Source organism: Miscanthus floridulus, unplaced genomic scaffold, assembly GCF_019320115.1.
Source record: "Miscanthus floridulus cultivar M001 unplaced genomic scaffold, ASM1932011v1 fs_235_4_5, whole genome shotgun sequence".
In the NCBI taxonomy this organism is placed as follows: domain Eukaryota; kingdom Viridiplantae; phylum Streptophyta; class Magnoliopsida; order Poales; family Poaceae; genus Miscanthus; species Miscanthus floridulus.
This window is the reverse complement of record NW_027096429.1, coordinates 5,528-21,376: the sequence shown is the minus strand read 5'-3', so window position 1 is coordinate 21,376 and position 15,849 is coordinate 5,528. Positions and strand designations below refer to the sequence as shown.

Genomic DNA, 15,849 nt, shown 5'->3' with positions numbered 1-15,849 from the left:
AGGTATCTGTGCCACCTGACTCACTTCTCAATCCAAAATGATTTTGCAGGCATTTGGCATGTCTTGGAAAGAACACACTATTGCAACGGTAGTTGCATAACTACCGTAGCAGTATTAAATGGCAAACATGCTTATGCAGTTATGCTACAGTTATGAATCGACCAGACAACAGGAAAACAATCTGGAAAGCAATGGCAAGATAACACTCATTAGTAGGACAATGCAGTGACTGGTTTTGTAAATATAAGAGATCGGCGAGCACATACTCATAAATATACATTTACAGATGGAATCGAGCTACACACAAATAAGTTACCGAAGATTAGATAAATAACTCTTCGACTCGGTTAGAACACAAAGCTCTCTGAGCCTCATGACCTTTGTACAGCCCTACCCTCCTTTCAGCTGAACAAAAAAACTAAAACAAAAGATAAATAGCTTTCTTTATACTCATCATTGAGCAGCGACTTTGATCCTGCAGGTTATTTCCACGCACTGTTCTTGATCGCCTTTACACAACCTCCTTTTGTTTTGGAATGTACAGTTTCTTTCTTTGACTATATGGTTTCATCTCATCTCAAATCGAATCTATAATGTCTTCTTCCCTCTTCCCATGATCTAGATACACCCTACACTGGATCACCGTACCTCCAAGCCGGAAGCCCGGCACCACCGTGAACCCGACCTTTGGTCGCACTGGCTTCCCGAGCTCCTTGCTCGCCACGAACCCCTTCGACCGGACAATGTTCTCCATGTACACCATTGAGAACTCTGTGCCCCGGCCAACCTGGAATATGCCGACTGCTGGGTCATACGCCCAGGCTAACCTGTGCAGTGTCCATATTGAGCTTGCCATTGCAACAAACAACTCGTAGAGTGGGCCGGCCACACTCATCACCAGCAATGTCCCGCAGTCTGAATTCCCAAACAGTGAGGATTCAATGCCAGGATGGATCAGCTGTTTGTACTTGCGGTCGCAAAATTGGGCAAACTCACAGTCCGGGCTTGAATTCATCAGCTCCATCGGGTCTGCATCTGAGTGCTCGATGAATTGCTGCAATGACTCGTTCCTACGGGTTGCCAGCTCCATTCCTCCGAGCTCTGTGGTGCCAGCTGTGGCGCCGAATTGGTAGGAGTCGAATCCGTCAAACATGGAGAGGCAGACGTGGGAGAGGAGCGCGTAGCGGCAGTGGCCGGCCTTGGAGTAGGAGACACCAGGGTAGGCAGCCTCTGCAGCCGCGGCCAGGTCCCACCCAGCGCACCGGAGGACCTCGGCAAGCGCGCGGGCAAATCGGTGGGCGACGCGGAGAGCGTCGCGGAGGACAGAGTCGAAGACGCCCGCGGACAGCATCGCGCCGACGGCGTCGCCGCCCGGCGGAGGCGCGAGCGCGCGGTCGAGGCGGCCCGCGAGCCGCGCGTTGGCGTCGTCGACCGCCTCGAGGTCCAGCCGCAGCGCGGCAGCCGCGGCGTCCTTGGCGTCGAGGGCCGCCTGTAGGCGGTTCACCACAGCGTCGAAGGACCGCAGCAGCGCCTGGTTCTCGCGCACCTGGGCCTCGAGGTGCGCCGTGAGCGTCCCGTCCCCGTCCGGCGAGGGCGGGTCCGCCGGCCCGCCCCTCGCGATCCGCTTGAGCTCCGACAGCCGCCGGAGGTGCGAGACCGCGGCGGTGTCCGCGGCCGCCGCCGCATCGGGCAGGAACGGCGCGTGGGCGGCCTGCAGGTGCAGGTACGCCGCCTGGAACGACGAGGCCGTCGCGAGCGACGCAGCGACGGCGGCCTCCTGCCCGGACGCGGCCTTCCCCTCCCCATCCGCGCTAGGGTTAGGGTTCAGCAGCGGGTCGGGCTTCAGCACGACCACCCGCTGCCCGGCAAGGACCCCATCCGCCCCCGGCGCCGGCGAGCGCGCGAATCGGTCGGCGTCCTCGTCCTCCTCCTCGGCGAAGAACTCGATGGTCTTGGTCTTGAACGCGAGCGCGAACTTGTGGAGCATGGCTACGCCCGCCGCCGCGCGCTCTCTGTCTCCGCCGCCGAGCGGGGCGGGGTGTCGGCGACGCGAATTGCGGGAGTGCGGAGGTGGGGATGGAGGCCAGTGGTGCGGGGCGGTGGGACGGCGAGGAGTTGGGGGCGGTGGAGGGAGGACGCGAGCGAGGAGTGGGGGGATCTGGGAAGGAGAGCACTTGAGCAAAAGAAGCAAGGCTGTCTGTCTCCGTCGGGTCCGTGATGAAGGTTTCTGTTTTGCCATACAAGTGGTGTGTGCGTGGGACAGTGACAGTAGGACCGACCCGGATGAAATACCTAACGTTTCAGAGTGCAGTCTGAAGTTTGGAATGTTTGTAAAATTGGCAGCTCTCCTGCTACTATTTATGTACAAAAAAAAAGGAAAGATGGTTTGGTCCATGCCTACTCTATGAAAGGCTCTAATTATATAGTAAAAAAAGGAAAGAAATAATATGTGGACTTCTATAAATCACCACGTATTGAACTGTAAATCCCCTAAATTTCTGCATTCCAAATCTCAGAGAATTTGAATGACGTGTATTGTATATACCGCGCAAGAAATCACTCTTTTTTAAAATTTCAGAGTAGTTTTTTAGCTAATTTTTGAATTGTAATGCGAGTAGGAAAATACATTGTGATTGACAATTATTTCCCATTTGGCTAACAAACTTGTAAAGCTCAGTAAAATTAGAACGTAACATATATACTTTTATTCAAAAGTTCGTAAACGTTTCATAATATTTGTCTTGTCTTTGAAGGCATAAAAAATCAGCATTTTATGGCAAACCGAATGATTTTGTATTGCATTTTATAGAATGCCTATACCAAAGATTAAATATTAAACACTAGCAAAATGACCCACGCAAATTGTGCGATTAGTTCTGTTATCATCTCATTTTTCTATCTTGAGATTTTATTTCTTGTATCTCCAATTAGAAAAGAATCATTCAATTTTCATTAGCTCTTTATTTAGATATTTGCTTTTTAATCCTAGTAGAAATCAGAATAGAGAATACTATTTTGCCATTGTCTTTATTCTTCCTTATTATGAACTATTTGTTCAGTTCCTAATCCACATGAGAATCGAAATAATAGTTTTCCTTAATTTTATTCTGAAGGTGCTATTTATTTTTCAAAATATCTGTATTGGTTCGTTATTTAGATATTTTGCTTTCCAATCTAAACAAAAAATCTATCGGTGAACATGTCAATTCGGCAAGAATTGGTTAACGTTATTTGTATTCCGAATCGAATGTGGGCCGCGTTTAGTTGGTGCCCAGATTCGGCGCCGCCGGACTGCCAGACACTGTAGCGACACTGTTAGATACTGTAGCGTTTTGTTTGTATTGGTAATAATTGTCCGATCGTTGACTAATTAGGCTTAAAACGTTCGTCTCGCAAAGTACAACCAAACTGTGTAATTAGTTTTTGATTTCATCAACATTTAGTACTCCATACATATACCGCAAGTTTGATGTGACGGGGAATCTTCTTTTTGCATAGTGCCAAATTCTGGAAAATGTGGGAACTAAACATGGCCGTGGATTTAGATGGAGTGAGTACCGTTATTCATCGGCATCAAAAGAGAACACATGTCGATTCGGCGAGAATTGGTTACTACTCCATTCAATCATGCCAGCATCGAGTTCAGATAAAACCTCTAAAAACTCATACACTGGAGTATGAACTCGTGTGAAACCTGATTCCCGAGGTAAATGCCCTGTTCGCTTGGCTGATAAGCCATGCCTGAAAGTACGGTTGGCTGATTTGTTGTGAAAGAAAAATACTGTCTGTTGGCTAAAAAAGTACGGCTTATGAGGCAAGCGAACGGGGCGAAAACTCTTGAACTGCTGCCTCACTGCCATAGAGAGCTAACAGGTTCATTGACTACCCGGCCGGGCTGTTTCTCAAAAGGGCGATCTGCCTCATTGGAGTGAGCTGTATTAGCAGTCGAGAAGCATCAACCACGCGTGCTCATGGCCAGGGCAGCAATTCACCTAACTGCCTATCTGGCGCTCTGGCCCCAGGTGTCATGCTCTACCAGTTCAACGCTTGGAGCCTACCGCAGCAGCAGCTTGGGCGTTCTTTATTAGCTCGTCTCCTTGCCTGGTCTGATGCGGATGGCTTTGTTCCGTTGTGCTCGTGAGTATTCAACTGTCACGGGCGCGGATTCAGGGTGGTGGCCTGGGCTGGGTTGTTAGTCCATGAAAGTGAGTCACACAGAGTCTTATACCAGCCAGTCAGCCACGGTTATGGGGCTCCGCTCCTTTGGTGATCTTGGATCCTAGCTTCCTCCGCTACATGGGCCACTGATGAGAAGTGAAGTGGACCTTGCTGCTACGCACTTCAGTAGAGACTCAAAAAAGTTATACACACCCCCTGTCTTCTAGAGTACATGCATTGCATGATTAACAATATGTTATCCATAATCTTGATGAAATGATGAGTGTTTACAAAAATGTCGAAGCTGATCTCAACCGAATAAGAAAAATTATGTATTCTTCTTTCATCCATTTTCTTTGTTTCTTCAGAGAAATGATGAAGATTTGGAAGCGGAAGATGGCATTAGCATTGCTGCCACGTCTTCCTCAATCAGTAATGAAGAAGATTCTTCCCTCTAAATGTCTTGGTCTGCAGATTGAGAGCACACTTTCCCCTAGAAATCCCATCCAAAAATTCTCTTGATTCTTAAAGATTTGTTAGTGCAAGATGACACCAGCATAGGTGGCACATCCTTCTCAGCAGCAGTGCAATGCCGTGAGGGTTGTTTTGTCCCTCTCTGCAAAAGTGCAAATGGGCAGCGCACTCCTCTCTCTGTAATCCTAATCCCCATCCAGTTGCCCCAGATTCCCTAACCCTACCGCGTCGCTGCATAGACCGGAAACTGATAGAGCCGCCGAAGCCTCAGCCCATGGATATGCCGGACTGGCGAGTGGTTGGCATCATCGCACTCCACACATGTGAAATCAAATCATTGTTGGGTAGTGGTAGATCAGATATATGCACTGCTTGCTCCCTTTTTGTGTGTTGTCTTGTGTGTGCTTGTGACTTTTTGGTACTTGGTTGGGTTACTTTAGTAGGAGTAAAAGTTAATTTAGTAGTCTCAGTGATGGCCATAATTAAAGGCGAGGGGGACGAGCCGTTGCAGATTTGCTGTAGCTGGGAGACTCTGGATAGAAAGAAAACCTAACCCTTTGACTTGGGATGCCTTGTTTAAGGCAGGCCTGCAGAGTGCAGTGCAAAGAGTGTTTTTTATAGTGCTGAAAATGGAGTCAGGACAAGCAGAAAACTTTCATCAGCTCATCGGTGACTGAGGTGTTCAGTGTCCATATAAAGCTGGCTATATCTTTTTTTGTTATCGTCAGAATTGGGTATCTCATCACTGGGGGTCAGCTGCAGGAGATATCGCCAAACAAATTGGCTTTTTGCATAAGTAATACAGTTAAAAATGCTTCAATATTAAATTTGATTAATGACTTATGCAACTATGGATAAAATATGTTTTTTAGCAACGTGGGTTAACGGAGCTAGAGCATGAGTCTTTTGATGTTCTAGTTTCAACCACCGGTTGTTTTTATAATAAAGCTCACAAAAGGCAAAACTAAACGACCCTATCTAAGCACTAATTTTTTTAAACGACGACCATCCATGCTTGATGAAGATCTCTATAGCTAAAGTCTCAATATACGACAGGTCCACGTCAAAGGTGATTTGTTGCTCTTCTTCCGCGGGATGTTCTAAAAACGACTTCAATAAATTGCTCTGAAAATAACCTGCCAATAAGAGTATAATTTTTTTTGTCAAAATTCGCAGTATTTCTACGAAGTCAAATGGACCATAGAATTGTACTTGCTCCCATGCAAATTAAAGAAATACATATGTTGGCTTGTTTGTTGAAACCGCACTCCAGATACATCATCTACTTCTGCAGGAGCTTGTAAAGCTCTTCGGACAAATCTTACAATATGACAATCAAAGAACTGATGTTGGATGGTTTTTTTTTTTTGGTCACAAAAAACAACATGAGTAGCTGAAATCAGAGCTGACCGAAACTCTAGGAATACAAATCTGGCCCACGCATTAAAATTTGTAGGTATTAATACAAATTCCTATGTCTTTTTTGTCACAAAGACGTGATCCGCCTAAAGGAGGACTGCACTGCATTGCACGGATGCACGCACTGGATCATACAAATAGACTGGGAGTTTTCTTTTGTTGGGTCCATGAAGCTTGTGGGCTTAGAATCAAAGGCATATGGGACATTTTTATTTCACAATTCCTATAATCTCAGTCGTCCTGAGATGTATGGACACGTGGCATGAATCCACGGTGGATGTCCATGGGTGCACGGTGGGGACAGTCCCCACCCCATTTTTTTTTTCCGTCGCAGCATTCACGATTTTCTTGATTAGAATTGAATCCCCACAGCCCACATGCTTTACGTCGACTAAGGCCATATTTGGCTGCAAGGGATTAATTCTCCAAGTGAAACCAATCCAGAGAAGGATTGAGCCAGGGTATGTGTGCTGCGAGACCAACAATCTTGAGTAGAGAGGCTCATGCAAGATCTCGTGCCGATGCCATCGTGAGGACCTAGCGCCGCGGCCCTCGCCTCCACGGGGATTCGATCCACGACTCCAGAGTAGTGGTTTGATTCTTAGCGGGGTGCGGCCGTATAACCAGGTCTTTCTAGGCGGGGTGAGGCCGTATAACCGAACAGACCTCGCAGGCTAACTGAACGGGATTGAATCCAGGCCACACGTTGGTCCACAACCGAACATGCCCTATGTTTTTAGCCAACTGAAGAACAAGACAACAGGAGGTGTGAGAAATGCTAAGATCAGAATTATCACGTCGAACAAAAGGGATGAACTAATCAGAGATAAACAATCGACCCTTCCTAACAGGCTAACACACACTAAAAGCGAAAGGAAAACTGTACCGTGTGCAATCAGGCGGAGCCCAGCACTACTGGCACATGAACAAGAAACAATTCTCATATCGACATGGGAAAATGACAATGACGCGGCCTACACCTCTAATCCTAAAACAAGCCTACATAAACGGTGCCGCCTCGGTGCACAAGTAACGGTGCCACTCTACGGCGCCAACACGAAGGATCCTGCCAGGAGCAGCGCCGCCGCGACCAGCCGGCGCGCCAGGGACAACGAGCGCGGCGCCGCAGCAGACACCCCCATCTTGTGGTGCGGAGTCTGCTCCCTGAAACAACAAATCGGAGTGGAGCAGTACAGAGCATTAGCAAGCAATGCAGGATGCGAGAGAGTTGAGCTGACGAAACTGTGCGTACTTCTGGTACTTGTGGAGCTGGCCGCAGTAGAGGCTGTTGTCGGGGATGGCCATCTCGGTCTTGTTGCCGGTGTCCTCAGGGTTGACGACCCTGACGTAGACCTCCTGCCCCAGGTACCACGAGTCCAGGTTCTCGGACCGCACGTTCCAGACGCCGACGTTGTCCAGGGACACCAGCACCGCCGCCCACGCGCCCGGGTACACCTGTATCGTGCTGCGCGCCACGCCGTCTCCCTTGTTGTACGTGCCCCTGCTGTCCTCCGTCCACTCGCCGTAGTCCATCCTGCGCCGACGACGACAAGTACGGACACGGCTTTAGTGTTATGATATCTATCCAAGATGATCGAGCCGAGCCGAGCAACATGTTCGTTGATCGATGGATTGGTTTGGTTACCCGACGACGAAGAAGGCGTATCCGTCCATGTGGTAGCTCTGCATCCTGGTGTCATTGTTCTGGAAGATGAGCTCCATGAACCCACGGTAGGTGCCGTTGATGACGGACCGCGCGATCCTCGGGGCGCCCTTGAGTGGCCGCTCGGGGAAGTCGAGCGTGTACACGCCCTTCACCCCGTAGGCGTCCGCCAGCCGCAGCGGCGTCTCCGGCGGCGCGTAGGAGAGCCCGTTCAGCGTCGCGCGCCGCCTCCCGTCGATGGACACGGGCGCCGTGCTCCGCAGCAGGTACGCCTGCGTCACGTTGATGGACGAGTAGCGGAACGAGCCCTGCGGGTTGGGCCGCGCCGCGCCGGCGCTCAGGTTCCACCGCACGGACCTCGCCTGGTTCATGGAGAAGGTCCGGTCGTTCTGGTCCTGCGGCGGGTCGGGGAGGGGGCCCGACGCGGCGCCCCTGGAGTTGGAGTAGCGGAGCACGGCGACGCCAGTGACGCGGCGCCAGAGGGACTCGTTCACCTGCCGGGCGCTGGCCACGACGTAGTAGTCGGAGCTGGCGTTCTGGTCCATGGTGACGAGGAAGGAGTAGGACTGGCCGACGTGGACGTCCAGGTTCGTGTAGTTCTGCTGCGAGGTGTAGGAGCCCTCCGTCTCGACCAGCACCATGTTGTGCCCCTGGATCCGGAAGTTGAGGCTCGTCGACGTGCCCACGTTGTGCACCCGGATGCGGTACGTGCTGCCTGCACCATCAAACGGCGCAGAATGAAATTACAGCACTAATCACACCAGTTGGGATTTCACTGTAATTATTCTATGGGCTAGATTGTACGTAGTACCGATAATGGTGATGTTTCAAATGTGAATGACTGAATGTATACAAAAAAATGGTGTCAATCACTAAAGTCTACCCACACGTTCAGGAACGTAGAAGAAATTCCCAAATGTCAGTACTCAGTAGTGTACACTTCGGCTCCATATTGATATTCTTCAGTCTGTTGTGTGGGGTTTTAGTTTTGCATTGCTCCTTCATCAGTTGCAAGCTCTTTGCATTCAAAACGAATCAACTTTTGTGCAGTAAATTGACCGATAGGATAGTTGGAATGAGATGAATTTTTAGTAGTAGTACATTTTGGTGGCAGCGCTGACAACACTCTGCAATCTAACCACTCTCTGCCAACCAAATGTTGATGGTTAGGACAGAAGACTTGCAGTGCTGTGCTTGTGCAGTACTGATACGATTGGAACGTACAGTGACTTTTCAGCTGGATGGACCATTAGGTAGCGACTAACAAAATCAGAGCGCAAGTAGAAGCCGATCGACTACATTCAGCAAAAAAGCTCTGAAGTTATGATATATCTTAACACTCTAGTACGGAGTACAAAGTAAAGATGAATTGCCAGCCCTTGTTTAACCGAGAAAGTTGGTAACAGCGTGCCAAGATTCTTATCCGAAGAGAAAAAGCGATGCTAGCTACCTGCTCCTCCACTTGCAAGCCCGTTAGCCTTTACGGATTAATGCAGAACTAAGTACTGGAGTACAATGCTAACACGAGGGGCCAGATCGATGGATTACCCGGATGCACATTGAAGGTCTCGTACTCGATGCCGGCCGGCACAAGGCTGTCATTGTACCGGTACGGACCCTTGCCGTTTATCAGCACGCCATCCGGCATCCCGAGGTCCTTCCCCTTGTCCAGCATCTTCCTCAGATCCTACAACACCGCTCACGCACCTCCAAACGTCTCAGGCACAGGCATACAAAACGGTGGCATGCATCGGGCTACCCATGACTACTAGTTGAGTTGAGTGTCACTGTAAAATACAGTAAGAAGTAGTAAGAACAATTACCGTGTGGTTCTTGTTGTACCAGTCGCCGATGAAGATGGTGATGTCGCCGTCAGGGCGGTCGAAGGGCACGGCGATGACGTCGCGGTTGTTGACGACGATGCCGCCGAAGCCGCCGGCGGCGCGCTGCAGGCCGGTGGAGGGGAAGTAGAAGAAGCTGCCGATCTGGTCCTTGACCTGGAACTCGTACGTCCAGTTCCAGCCGGACGGGATGGGGCAGTTGGTGCCCAGCACCCCGTCCTGCCAGCAGTTCTTCCGGTGCTGGATCCCGTTCCTGCGTTGTTCCGACACACGACGTTCACTCGCTGCAGCGCTAGCTGGGCCTGGGCGTGTAGGTAAGCGGGCGGGCTTGCGTGCTCCGCGGCGGCTAGCTAGCAACGTAGGAATACGTACCAGGTGATGAGGAGGGGCTCGTCGAGGTCGTTGAGCACGTTGACGACGACGTTCCAGTTGGTGCTGACGTTCACGACGGGCCCCGGGAACTTGCCGTTGATGCCTATCACCTACCAGCAGAGCAGGCAGTTTCCACCGGCTTGTCAGCACTCAGCACGCGCTGTCTACGCGAGAGCGAGGAAGGAATAGTCTTGGAATGGCACTGGCCGAAAAATGCTTGCCTGCTGCTTGACGCCGAGCGGCGCCGCAGTGACGTAGGAGACGTCCCAGTCGAAGAAGGCGTAGGGGTCGGTGGCCAGCGCCGGCCGCAGCCCCAGCAGGGCTGCCACTGCCACCAGCGCGAGAAGGCGCTGCATCGCGAAGCTCCGGGGCTGGCGGCAGCTCTCGGCTCTCGCCTTGGGAAACGAGAGCGCGAGTGGACTGGGAGTGAAGATGGCGGGGAAAGCAAGCGCGAGGCGAGACGCGAATTGGAGCCTGTGAGTGAGATGGACCGCGGGGAGGACGGAGGAGCACTGCTGCACTGGAGCAGAGAAAGGTGGTGGCTTGGCCTGGTGGGGGCAAGCAAATCGATGGGTCACAGTGTGGCAGGCAGGATTGGGATCGGGACCGGCCTGGCGTGGCGTCGCGTCGGACGGTTCCTCTCGCGCGGGCGCGGCGGGGCGCGTGACCCGCGGTTTTCGTATGGACTATGGATGGAGTGGTGCCGCAGAAATGTGCCTGTTTCTGTTTGTGCGCAGCGATGGGAAGTGGAAAGCGTTTGCTTTGTAGCGAGTCGGCAGGGGGCGTCGTTGCCTGGTTGGTTGTGAGATTTGTTGGCAGTTTGGGGTCAGGGGCCTCAGGCCTTGACGCTGGATGATGGGTCGTTCGTTTTGAGACGGATAAGATCGGCAGCGTACTGCTTACTACTTTTGCCAAGTAGTTGGGACTTGAGAGGTAGTAACATTACTAACATGGAGTCTGACACCGGCAACATGGGGGCAAATGAATACGTGCACACCAGAGGACGGAGCGAGAGGAAACTCGCCCATCTTGCCCGGGCACGGACTACGGTCGAGCGAGGCAACGAACCCATGTTGCCCGGCTGCACTCGCACATGCGCCGACCTCGCGACGCGCCCGCCGTTGTCCGAGGCGCCAGCAAACGCTAGCCGAGCGCCTGCGCGCCGGTCGGTTTCGGGCTCGGTCCGCCGACCCAATTCATGAATTCAACCATGGCGGGGCGCGCGCATGGCGTGGGGGTGATGGCCGATGGGGGCCGCGGCTATTGGCTCCGGTCGGTGCATGCGCGGCTCGATCGTGACAGCTAGCAGGTGCACGTGCATGGGCCCATGGCCGACGCTCCCACGACGCCCCACGCCCAGAATTATTACCCCGGGCGGGGCGCGCGCGGCGCCGGGACGGACGCGGACGGGTAGTGGATTCCGTTTTTACTGGGGAAAATTGTCCAGGACATATAAATGCGGGCGCGCGCGCGGCGCCGGGACGGACGCGGACGGGTAGTGGATTCCGTTTTTACCGGGGAAAATTGTCCAGGACATATAAATGATGGTCATTTGCTGACGGATATTTTGTTTTGAGCAGTTTATCAAAAGACACTTTGGTTCGTTAAAATTAGGCCGGTCTGATTTCAGCCGGTTGAGAAGATAGAAAATTTTATTTTAGACATCCGGTGCCTCGGAGCCTCAGTTGGGTCCGCGCCCCCAACCTGGTTTAGTTGGACCACGTAAGAACCATCCGTTTTTCTCTGGCCAGGCCTGAGCCAGCCTCATGCTGGCCTGTCACTACCCCTGTCGGTACTCTGTAGCTCCTCCCCGTCGTTCTCCTCCCCTCTTCTGCTCCTCTCCGCCGGTGGTGTTCCCCTGCTTGTCCTCCCCGTCGGTGGTGGTCCCCTGCTCCAACGAGCTCCATGGACCGCGCCTAGAGTGAAGGGGTACGCCAGAGGGAGAGAAGAGCGCGGCGGCGCCATGGTCGCCGACGGCGAACCCTCGCCAGCGCAACCCGATCTCGGGCTACGGAGCATGAGAGACGATGATATCAAGTGCGTTGGACTCAGGAGCTCACTACGAAGCCGATGGAGGGTATCTCGTCGACGGGAGTGGCACCGAGAGGGGAGGCGTCAAGGAGAGGCGGATGGATGGCAGTGATGTGCTTCGGCGAGCTCATAGCACCCCACAAAGGCCATGGATTGGCGTCGAAGAGGGTTGCAGCGGGTGTAGTGTTCTTCTGCGAGGCCGAGAGCAGCAACAGAGAGGCGAGCGTGGGCGTACAATGGGAGAGCGAGAGCTCGGATGTGCGCTCGCCAATGGCGGCGGCGATGGCGGCGACGAGAGGCGCTGCGGGACAGGAGAGGGAGCGGGAAGCAGTGGGGCGGTGGCGGCGTGCTTGCACGGGGCCAGGGCTTCCCTTGAATAGGTTAGAGAGGGGAAGGAATGAGTGGTGGGGGAGCTCGGTCATATGCTGTCCATGACGGCTACGATGCAGAACCGCGCGGAGAGCGTGTCGCGGTGGACTGGGGAGGAGCGGATGAGGTGGAGCAGGGAAGGGGAGGGGCGCGGTCCTCGCGACAGGCTCGATCGCACGGAGCAGCCTGGTCACGCGGGAGCCGGTGATGGCGGAGGTTAGGGATGACCGGAGGTGGGAGATGATCCTGACGGGTGGGGACCACACGTCAGAGAGAGGGAGGTGCGGTGCAAGCCGACTGCGGCTGGGTCTGGACCACCGGGCGAGCGCGGGAGAGGAGTGGGCCGGCCGGATTCGGCCTAGGGAGCGAGAGAGGTTTTCTTCTCTTATGGGGTCCAACTAGACCAGGTTGGGGGTGGACCCAAGTGTGGTTCAGGGGCACTGGATGTCCAAAACTAAATTTTCTCTCTCCTCAACCGACTGAAACCGGGCCGCGGTGTCCTGTGGCCTAATTTCAACGAACCATAGTGTCTTTTGGCAAACTGCTCAAAACGAGGTGTCCACCAGCAAAAAACCATCACTTTAGATGTCCGCCAGACAATTTTCCCTTTTTACTACCGCATCAGCTACCTGCACGTACAATCCGTAGTACAGGAACTGAGGTGTCACTAGTGGTCTCCATCCATTCCACAGGAAGATGGATATCTGAATGGGATGACGAATGCCAGAACGCATAGCTTCGGCCTCCGATGAGTGGCGGACCTAGGGCAATGGAGAAGCTATATGCGTGTGCGATTCTTTTGCCCAATGGTAGTAAAGTCCAGACGACCACGCCTGCACCCCGCTCCCTAGCGCGACACATGCAGCTCCCTCCGCCCTGCGCCCATCCTGCTTCGAAGGCGGTGTCCGTCCAAACAGAGCTCCCCGCGCTTGCGCCTGACGCATATAGCTCTCTCGCCCCATGCCCATCCCACTCAGGTCGAGCTTGAACTGACACAGTGATATGGAGGTGAGGGAGAGGAGAGGAGAGGATAGGGTGAGGCGCACCATGCCGTGCAAGGAAGGCACGAGGTAGGAGCCGAAGCCCTGCGGCAGGCCGCTCTCCGCTAGCTACCGACGTCGTGTAACACTCAATCTATTTTTGAAACATCTAGATGAAACATATGCAACATACGTCTGAAGACAGAGGAAACACTTGAAACATGCGTGCATAACTATTGCAACATGTGCAACACCAGATCAACTTTTGAAACATCCTGATAAAACATTTGAAACACATGAAACAATTGAAACATAGGCTTGCAACATGCGTATATTGCCATTACAACATATGCAACATCCCAAATCGGCCTTTATAATATTAAGATGAAACACTCGAAACATAAGTCTAAAATGCATGAAACACTTGAATCACGGCATCGTTAGCGCCCATGTCCTACCTAGTGAGGGATTGCGATAGCAAGCAGGCTCTGAAGAACGAGGACGGTGACCACAACCACAACCGCAAGCACTGTCGCATGTCCTCACACCACCGCCACCGGGACACAAAGCCTAAGGCGACGCCCACTACTAGGGACCAGGAGGGGGACATGGGACTGAGTAGCAGTGGCTCAATGACGAGATGGAGCATCACCGCATCCACATGGGACTGAGCAGCAGGGTACCACTAGGCCTAGGCCTAAGGTGGGCGATGATGTCGGGGCGGAGGAAGAAATGGACCTCAAAGGATGAGGGATCTGATGAGGATGTGGCCAAGCATTTTCGTTTGCCGAACCTTAGTAAACAGGCGCGTATTCATTTCAGAATCCAATAGTCGTTTGGTCTTTTTTATCAAACCATACATGTGTTGATGTTAAGGATACAGTACAAAGACCCATACAAATACATATATGGTGAGGTAGGATACAGAGGATAGTTGTTCCACCTTAATTACATAGAGGCCCTTGACAAACAAAGAAATTACAAATAGGTCCCTAGGACCTCCATACACTGAAGCTTCCTGAATCCTCTGCCTCTAGCCACTGCCATAGGCCACCAGAAGCCATAGCCACCAATCCCAGGTTGGAAAGAGCTCCATCACCACATGGCTTTGAGAAGAACCACAATAGACACTTGCCATATTGAATGAGATGAAGCCAACGCTGAAAATCCATCGGTTGGGGACACACCCCAAGCTTTGAGAACCTTGGAACCAAACTCACCGACGACGACTAAAGCCACAGCGGGAAGACCGATCTGCTCCACTCTCCAAGCTTCCACAAGATCCAAAGTTGTCTCTGCATCTATAGAGCAAAAGGCCGGTGGACATACCTCCCACATGGGACGACAAGTCATCAGTGGACTCCTATACAGAGGCTCCACACAGGAAGCCCCTTCTCCACAAGCTCATTGACGATGCCAGAGTGAAGCACCATCAAGACACAAAAAAGCACGAGAGGACCTTCTTCCTTGCCGCCGCTTAAAAGGTCGAGATGGCGGACTAGAGGAGGGGTGAATAGTCCTTTCTAAATTTAATCGTGCCAGCTAACCGAAATAAATATGGAATTAAAACAATCGGTCTAGCCAAGACTATACCCCTCTATCTATGTTCTCAAGCACCTTATAAAGATCCTAATTAGACAACAAAGGTGCCAAGCTAGCTAGATCTCACCTATCCAATTCTATGAGCAATGTCACACAAACCTATGTCACTAGTATTTTGCACACCAGGGAGCTCCTATACAATTCTAGTAAGCAAAAGCACAAAGATCCTAAGCTCACTAGCAATGCTCAATAACAAGGCAACCAATGCCAAATTAGAGAGCACAAATACTTAGCTATATAAACTAAGCAATGTGACTAACAAGGTTACACAAACCAAATTAGCCAAGCAAGTGAGCTACTTCTATGCTACACAAGCAATAAGGTAACTAGTGAGCTACACAAGTTAACTAATTATAAGAGCAACTACACAAGCACAATGTATATGAAAGTAATTACAAGCTTGTGTAAGGGGATTGCAAACCAACGGAAGAACAATATTGACACGGTGATTTTTCTCCTGAGGTTCACGTGCTTGTCAACACGCTACGTCTCCGTTGAGACAAGCTCCAAGGTTGCCGCTGGTCCTCTTGCTAGTGGTGACCCGCAAGTCACACTCTCCCACATGGAGTGCTTACCATAAGGTCTAGCACTTTATCCGACCGGACCACTTATTGCCCTTCGCGTCTCGCTCTACTAGAGTTGCTCTTCGCAGCTCCCACGGAGCGAGCACAATGCCCCTCACAAAGCTCTTCTCCGGAGCACCACACAAGCTTCTTGCGGGCTTCGACAGAGACCACCACCAAGCCATCTAGGAGGTGGCAACCTCCAAGAGTAACAAGCACCACCGGCTTGCAAGACGACCACCTAGTGCCACTCGATAAAATCTCACGATACAATTGCACTAAAATTGCTCACTCACTCAATTGGATGAACACTATCAAGCTAGAGTAAGTTAGAGGGCTCCCAAGCACCACCACATAAAGCCACCAAGGCTCTAGTG

At 52.0% G+C, this 15,849-nt stretch overlaps 2 protein-coding genes across 2 annotated transcripts; both read right to left on the bottom strand.

The window, feature by feature from the left end:
* Positions 1-213: 213 nt before the first annotated feature.
* On the bottom strand, positions 214-2,210 carry LOC136530925 (protein GRAVITROPIC IN THE LIGHT 1-like). The gene has a single exon (XM_066523640.1). The coding sequence runs from the start codon at positions 1,985-1,987 to the stop codon at positions 578-580; it is 1,410 nt and encodes a 469-aa protein (XP_066379737.1). The 5' UTR covers positions 1,988-2,210; the 3' UTR covers positions 214-577.
* Positions 2,211-6,842: 4,632 nt separating this feature from the next.
* Positions 6,843-10,691, bottom strand: LOC136530926 (monocopper oxidase-like protein SKU5). The gene is made up of 7 exons (XM_066523641.1): positions 10,149-10,691; positions 9,928-10,037; positions 9,538-9,808; positions 9,263-9,401; positions 7,697-8,429; positions 7,304-7,585; positions 6,843-7,215 (listed from the first exon to the last, which is right to left on the bottom strand). The coding sequence occupies exons 1-7, from the start codon at positions 10,281-10,283 to the stop codon at positions 7,095-7,097; spliced, it is 1,791 nt and encodes a 596-aa protein (XP_066379738.1). The 5' UTR covers positions 10,284-10,691; the 3' UTR covers positions 6,843-7,094.
* Between the last annotated feature and the right edge of the window lie 5,158 nt (positions 10,692-15,849).

Bases quoted from the DNA above. Each gene is read 5' to 3' on its own strand.
- LOC136530925 (XM_066523640.1), bottom strand. From the start codon at position 1,987: ATGCTCCACAAGTTCGCGCTCGCGTTCAAGACCAAGACCATCGAGTTC.
- LOC136530926 (XM_066523641.1), bottom strand. From the start codon at position 10,283: ATGCAGCGCCTTCTCGCGCTGGTGGCAGTGGCAGCCCTGCTGGGGCTG. The intron at 9,402-9,537 runs GTAATTGTTCTT...GCGGTGTTGTAG, and splicing joins GGTACAACAAGAACCACACG to GATCTGAGGAAGATGCTGGA. The intron at 8,430-9,262 runs GTAATCCATCGA...TTGATGGTGCAG, and splicing joins GACCTTCAATGTGCATCCGG to GCAGCACGTACCGCATCCGG.